The following is an 8,049-nucleotide window of genomic DNA, read 5'->3' as shown; positions in this document are numbered from 1 at the left end:
GATTAAAGGTATGTATTCCTTCCTCAAGAGCTAGGTCAAATGTGTGTGTCTTCTTGCCTCAAAGGTCTGGACTAAAACTTCAAAAGAAGAAGGAGAAGGAGGAGGAGGAGGAGGAGGAGGAGGAGAAGGAGAAAATCTCTCTCAGGTGAGCCCTCCATTTCTCTATTGTAGCTTATTCCAAATGTAATCAAGTTAACAAGAATAGCCACCACAAGTCTACCTCTTGTCAACTTGGCACACAATCATATTTTCTTAGGTCATGATTAATTTCAAAATGATAGCTCTAACCAGATCACAATTAGATGTAAACATAATGTAGCTACCCCACACATATTCACAACACATTATATATTTAACCAGGTCATAGTTACCTCTAACATGATATAACTGTCCCTCATATATTACAGATGTAGTCAAGTTGACAACCAGGAAAAGCCATCATACCTCTCTTCAACAATCCCTCTATTTTTCTCTCATTTTTGTTTTTATTTTATGTATGTGGGTGTTTTGCTTGCATGTACATTCATGAACCACCTATGTGCCTCATGCTTCAGAAGTCAGAAAATAGCATCAGATTATCTGGAACTGGAGTTATGGACAGTTATGAGTCACCATGTGAGTGCTAGAAATATTCTTCCCCATGGAAGTACTGCCAGTGTTCCTGACCACAGAGCTGTCTCTTCAGCCCCATAATGCAATCAAATATAATTATGTTGAAATTTCCCATCTTAGTATCTGTTTTCCATTCATCAGTTTTATTTGCTTCCTTTCTTCCCTACTCCTGCTGTGGCAGATTTTATTCCCAAAAGATTGCTGATGGCAGTACAAATATAAACAAAAAGTGCATGCATATACATAGCATACCCTCTTCCCTTTCCTGTATTGCTGCTATTTAACTCACTATCAAAAAAAATCTCTGCTTCCTTCTCCCCATTTGAATTCTAACAGGGACGTATGCCTTCTTGACAAATATAAAATGGCTAAGACTATAGATTTCAGCTGTCTTAACTTTTGCCCTTCCAGCTGTGACATGAAAAACCCAATCTGGATCATCCAGAAAGACCACAAGGAGGCTCCCATATCCTTGCTGTCCCCAGCTCTGTTCCAGTATTGAGAACAAACATGTGCAGGAGTGAATCCCAGATGATTTTATTCCCTTGCCTTGGAGATTTCCATGTGAAATAACACACACTGTGTCACAGAGACAACCTCTTTTTGTTGTTGTTTTACTCTTATTTTTCTGAGACAGAGTCTCCCTGTGTAGCCCAGGCTGGCTTTAACTTCCCTCCTGCCTCAGTCTCCCTAGTGCTGGGTATACAGGAGCTCTCTGCCACATTCCAGCAAAGGACATGGTTTCAGAGGAGAGTTGCTGTCAAAGAACAGAGCGTGTTAGGGCCTTTCCACACTAGAAGCCTGATGTTTTCAATTTTAGATCTTTATCTCAGGCATTTATCCAAAGTCCAAGTTCCAAAGTCTTAGTCTACTCTCTGGGTTCAGCCTATTTATGTCTGGTTGAGGAGGGAAATACTCAGATATTTTCCTCAGCTCTGACTGAATAGTCTGCATTTCAAAAAACTCTTCCATTATCTACAGTGTTGTCAGAGCCTTGGTTTGAGAGTCTCTGAGAAGTCCTGTGCATCTGTGCTGACCTACAGGGCCTCCTTCTCTAGAGTACACTGCATTTCAGAGGGTTGCTGTAGAACTGCCGTAAGTGATTATTACCTCTACCTTTTCTTTGCAGCTTGCTCCTTTAATGAATTGCTCTGACACCTGGTAGCACTCTTATCTATTATCTCTTAGCTCAGTGAACTTTTGATAAGTACATGAAGTTATCATTATCTACCTGCAGAAAATCTTACATTACTTGAAAAACAGTGATATAACAATCCTGTATTTACCAGATTATTCTCTATTTGTCATATTTCATAGATAAACCTCATAATAGTTACTTTTATTTTGAACAGGCTATAGTCTTTTAACTATTTCTAAGCTCACATATGTATCTATGTAAGTGATTATATTTTGAAAAGAGCCTTTATATTTACCCAGGTAATAAATGTGTTCTTGCTCTTTATCATTTCTTGAATTATTATTTACTGAAAATGTATTTTCCCCATTCCCCCACGGGATTTACTTTTCTTTCTTTCTTTCTTTCTTTCTTTCTTCTTTCTTTCTTTCTTTCTTTCTTTCTTTCTTTCTTTCTTTCTTTCTTTCTTTCTTTCATTCTTTCTTTCATTTTTTTTATTGGTTTTTAGAGACAGGGTTTCTCTGTGTAGCCCTGGTTGTCCTGGAACTCACTCTGGAGGCCAGGCCTGCCTCTGGGATTAAAGGCGTGCGCCACCATGCCCGGCTGGGATTTACTTTCTTTAGCCTTCACGTTTGATATGTATATTTCATAGGTAAGGAATTGTGAGCATTTTGTTTTATATACTTGTTTTTCTCTTTCTTTTGAGCACTGTGATTGAGGGGTTATTGTCTCCTGCTTTGTTTATTGTCTTTTTGGTAGGGCCAACTGTCATTTTATGTTTGTTCTTTTCCTCTGCAATATCTACTTTTCTCTGGCTACATTAAAATTTGCTCACTGTGTTAAGAGTTTGATTATAATAAGAGCTGGGATTTCTGCTGGGTTTGTCTCCATATTTGTTATACTTCTAGGGAATGTAGCATGGTGATTTTCAGTGAATTGAGGGGAAATTCAGCCCTAGTAATTTTTTTAAGATTTATTTATTATTATAAATAAGTACACTGTAGCTGTCTTCAGACACACCAGAAGAGGGCATCAGATCACTTTACTGATGGTTGTGAGCCACCATGTGGTTGCTGTGATTCAAACTCAGGACCTTTAGAAGAGCAGTCAGTGCTTTCAACTGCTGAGCCATCTCTCTAGCCCCTCAGCCCCTAGTTTTTATAAGTATTTCCCCTTTGCTTATCTCTAATATGTCTTTCTAAGGTGTCAATTATTAGAGAATGTATTCCGTATATTAAGCCATAAATGTTTAAATATTTCCCTGTGTCTCTAGTTCTCTAAACTTTTATCTTGATTTTTCCTCTTCATAGTTTAGTTTGACCTGTTCTTATGTCTATTTGGTACCTTCTATTTGCCGTCTGGTGATTCCAACGTCTGGGCTACTTCTCTTTCTATTATATTGATTCCTTTTTCTTGGATTCTATAATTTTAAATAATGTTTATGCAACTCAATGAAAAATAAATCCTGAGTGTGTTGTATATAGACAATATCTGAAAGGGGGAGGGCAATGATATTGTTTAGTGGGTAGAAGCACTTGCTGCCTAGCCTAACAAGCTAAGTTCCATGTCTGGGGGCTACATGATTGAAGGAGAGAGTCAACTCCCATCAACTGTCACAGAAACTCTCTCTCTCTCTCTCTCTCTCTCTGTCTCTCTCTCTCTTTCTCATTCACTCACTCACTCACACACATGTATACACAAATGCACATAGACTCACATATACACACATATATACACATACACTCACAGATATACCCACACACATAAACACACACATACAATTAATAAACAATAAAAAGAGCTTTGGACATGTTTTGTTGAGACTTGGGGCTAATCAGTGTGACCTGAGCCAAGTGTGAGTTGGGTCTGGGCTTTGACAGACTTATTAAGTTCAGTGCATCACTGACATCACTAATTTTATTAGTGGGGAGAGTAAACCACCTTTCTCATCAATAGTCGGGATTCTCAGCACTCCTGAGCCCCCTGTAGGATCTTTGGATGTAACAGCCATTTGCTAGCCTTTTAAACTGAGGATTTCTGATGAGAGTTCTGGATCAAGGGTCACTAGGAAATTTGCTTGGCTCAGTGATAATACTCCTGGTTCGCTCAGCATAGGGACTTCTTTCTGCTCTTCCATCTTCATCCTCTGGAGGATGCTCTAAGTGAAGGCTTGAAATCCTCTGTGGCTTCATCTCAGATTGTGATCTGTGTCTTGGTCTTCTGGTGATGTTCTGTAGACATGAACAGGTGGGGACAAGTTCTTAGTTTCTCAGAGTTCCATCAACCCAGCCAGCACCTGTCTAAAGTACACCTCTTTTTCTGTTTTGTTTCTCATCTGTCTATGTGTCTTCCTTTCTGCTCCTTTAACACAAGTGAATATCAAAGAAGGGACATTGTCCTGCTTCCTAGGAGTAGGTCTTTTTCACCCCCTGGAACTTGATCCATTTAGATCTCTGGAATACTCAGCAAAGTAAGTTAAAATGAAACTAACACAACAGATAAATCGATACAAATCTGATGCTGCAGTTTTGGTTGTTAGGAGCAATGGTCACTCTTGTGTTAACATTTAAATGAAGACGATCAATAAATATTTCAGTAAGATTTCTGTTATGTTTTGAAGGTCTTACCTGCTTCTAATTGTGTTTTATAACTGTATAAATTCTAAGTCAAAGCAATGGGTATTTCATTTTTGTAAGGTGAAACATACAGGTGCCTGTGCAGGATAGTAGTTAGCGGTGCCACTCATTTTGAAAAAGGAAATATTCAATCAATCATCCTGTTTTCAGCTTCACATCTCAATCCTGCTTTTGTCACAGTTGTATTTGATGCCAGATTGAGATCTCCTTAATGTCCTGACATCATCTATGCTGAGTTGAAGTGCTGTTTAAATATCTCACATTTGTTAATGTGCTCTCTGGCTTCTAGAAATCTGTTGAAATTGCTGAGATGTCTTGCATTACCAAATGATCACAGAATATTTCCAACAAATCAATCGGGAGTTAAGACTGATTCCTAAGTGGACTGACGCCAGTCCTTCCATCATTCATTAACCATATTACAACTGGATTTCATTTCTGTTTCTTTCTGTTTTGAGGTTTTGGTGAAAATATTCCTGAAGAATTGTTCAAGATTCCCTCTGCAAAAATGGCCAAGCTGACAGCTGTTCCTCTCAGTGCTCTTGTTGATGAGCCCGTGCACATCTGGGTCACAGGCCTGGCCCCCTTTCAGGTGGTGTGCCTTCAGGCATCACTGAAAGATGAGAAGGGAAACCTGTTTAGTTCTCAGGCCTTCTACAGGGCCAGTGAAGTGGGTGAGGTAGATCTGGAGCGTGACTCCTCACTTGGAGGAGACTATATGGGGGTCCACCCCATGGGCCTTTTCTGGTCCTTGAAACCTGAAAAGCTATTGGGTAGATTGGTAAAAAAAGATGTGATGAATAGCCCCTACCAAATCCACATAAAAGTTTGCCATCCATACTTTCCATTACAAGACATAGCTGTCAGTCCTCCATTGGATAGCCTGACTCTGGAAAGGTGGTATGTGGCACCTGGTGTCAAGAGGATCGAGGTAAAGGAAAGCCGCATCCGGGGAGCCCTGTTTCTGCCTCCAGGTGAGTAGAATCCCTCTGATTAGTGCCATCTCTGTTTCCTCTGTGTGGGATGCCTTGTACCTCTAGAAATTCAGCTTGGACATGGGTAATACAGAGTTCTCACTATCCTGCTGAGAAGCTGGGTTAATTTTGTCTCAGAATAAGAAGTAGGTGATATTCTACTCTAATTCAGGCTTCACCCTGACATTCTGAACCTTGTCTGAGGCTAGGACTGGTTAGAGCTTGTGGGGTCCCTATATTGTGAGGTTTCTGAAGATTTGGATGTCGGTTAAGTGGCTGGCTAAATGAAGACTCCAGTAAAGCTATTGTCAGAAGATATATCATGTTGACATTCATTTTAAGCTTGTTTATATCATTTAAATATGTTTATACTCAAAATATAGAACACTCTATTGTGCTTCAGGTCCAGGAGTTAGCACTGTTTTTTTGTTTTGGTTTGGTTTATTTTGGTTTTTGATGTTTTTTTGTGTTTTTTTTTTTTTGTTTTTTGTTTTTTTCCTCTTGTTTTCTGTTGTTGTTGCTTAGTATGACATCCCTGTTAAAAACATATATGTTAGTGCAGGCCTTCTGACTCTGTCTGATATGCTGACACCAGGTGTGTTATTTGCTATCTCCTGGGACATTGGATATGTAGATTCTCTGGCATCAAATGATCTTCTTGGGCCCATAGGAGGGATGAGATATATTTGGTCACAAAAGTTAAATTAGATATCAAAACATTTCAGGTCCTTACTGTTCCCGTCTTTTCCACCCATCAGAAGATGCAAACTCATCTTTATTAGTGTACTTACATAGTAGTTTCCAATGTGAGATTCCATTGTTGTGGGTCTCCCTTTCCTTTGGGACTCTCTGCTTATCAACTTTACTTAGGGTGATTGAAGGCTTATAAAGTTTTCTGGAACGGAGGGCAGGGAAAACCAAGATGGAAAAAAGTCATTGGTTGGGGTCTAAGTGCACATGAAATGCCTCATTAGCATGGGGAAATGATTCAGGAATCTCAGACTCTGGCTGAACAGGTTTTATCAGAAGAAAGGGAATTGATCATATAAACTAATTAGGGTTACCTGACTTCTCCGGATAAGGTCAGAGAAGGAGAAAACCTTCTAATAAGGGAGTGTACAATTTTACTCCAAGCTCAGAGGGTATACAATCATTGTGGACTTTGACCCTAACTAGCAGTGTTTTTACACATATTATGCCATCCCATTTCTTTTCTCAAGCTAAAGGACACATAGCCTGTTAAAAACTCCTCAGTGTCTTTTCATGTGAAGCCCATCTTTAAATGGACATAGTTCATTTTCCTTCCCTAGAATCAAGTTTTCAAGACAGAAACATATATTATAATTGTATTGGGTGGGCTCTAGTTTAATTTAGAAATATCTGCCTGCACAGAGTGAGTATGGACTGATGCTTGGACAGTCCTCCCTTTCACTGGGCTCTTAGCAGCAGGAAAAGAGAGAGAGAGGAGAGAGAGAGAGAGAGAGAGAGAGAGAGACAGAGAGAGAGAACTCTTCATATCTGTTCACATGGAGATTTTATCAGTTGGTTTCTGAGTGGTTACCACAGTGTAACAGAGGAAGATGTTTGGCCTTCCCCCCACAACCCCTGGTTCCTGCCATTAGCCTTGAGGCATAGGCACATAAGGCAAGTGCTCCAAGACTTAGCTTCTGAGCTGTATCTCTTACAAGATATTTTAGACAGTGTAATCATTAAGATATCTTTGAGCCATGAACTTCAATTATATAGAGAGAACCTTTGTCTAACTAGGCCCTGTGAGGGTGTAGTCTCAGGGACATGAAGATCTCCAGCTAGGCCCCCTTCTTAAAGGTTCCATGTGCCCTAGCTGCCCTTTAAAGGTAGCCTTTGAAAGTTGGCCTTTGAAGGTATCAATCTATAGCACTTCTCATAGAAAAGCACATGTAAACAGACATAGCATATTTAGTGTCAAATGTTGTGACCTTCTAGATTTCCTAAATCTCATTTGTGTACCTTTTATTGATTAAGGAGTCCTGGCACAATTTGTACGATATTTCTTACTCAAAGACTGTGGAAATTAATCCTAACCTGAGTCTCAAAGAGTAAATATGTCACTAAATGTGGCTTCTAATAAAATCCATAGAAGTTATGTTACACTATGTATTGACCAGTCTTCACTTAACTTTAGACATGGGCTAACTATTTAATGCTCCATTTGAGAATTTGTGCATTAATCACAAGATTCAGTTCTTCTTGGCTTCCTATTCTCATTCGTGTTACCTGTAACTTTTTGATACCCTGCCTATGCTCTGGGAATGGGCCATGCTACCAGCCCCCTCCCAGCATCCCTTGAATCCAAGGATAAAAGACACACACACACACACACACACACACACACAGTTGATCAGTTGATCATTTTTAACTTGACTTCTTGGCATAAAATCTGGGTACTAATGGAAAGCATGCTCTTATCATTACTCTTAGCTCCACGCCTCCCACCTGCCCTAACTTTAGTTTGTCAATAATCTTGTTTCTGCTAAACATCTCTGACCAACCATGTATAGGAGCCCACCTCTCCTCCTGAGACCTCACATGGTTCCTGGTTCTTCTCTCTCCAAAGCATGGTGACCTCCCTTCCCTTCCCTTGCATCTGTGTACTTTCTTCTCCAGGGACATGAAAGTCCCATCTGTACCTTCCACCCAGCAATTAGCCCAT

At 39.8% G+C, this 8,049-nt stretch overlaps 1 protein-coding gene across 2 annotated transcripts in view; it reads left to right on the top strand.

Annotated features, from left to right (window-relative positions):
* LOC110292343 (bile acid-CoA:amino acid N-acyltransferase) overlaps positions 1-8,049 on the top strand; it is a 17,920-nt gene that overhangs the window by 2,410 nt on the left and 7,461 nt on the right. The window contains exons 1-2 of one of the 2 annotated variants that reach the window (XM_021159634.2): positions 1,478-1,707; positions 4,842-5,357. In XM_021159634.2, the coding sequence (XP_021015293.1) occupies positions 4,892-5,357 (466 nt within the window). In that variant the 5' untranslated portion in view covers positions 1,478-1,707; positions 4,842-4,891. Of the gene's footprint in view, positions 1-1,477; positions 1,708-4,841; positions 5,358-8,049 lie in introns of those variants that run through there. The other variant, XM_021159635.2, reaches the window with a different exon arrangement.

The sequence above is a fragment of the Mus caroli genome, chromosome 4 (assembly GCF_900094665.2).
Source record: "Mus caroli chromosome 4, CAROLI_EIJ_v1.1, whole genome shotgun sequence".
NCBI classification, from domain to species: Eukaryota; Metazoa; Chordata; class Mammalia; order Rodentia; family Muridae; genus Mus; species Mus caroli.
This window is presented reverse-complemented; position numbering and strand designations above follow the sequence as displayed.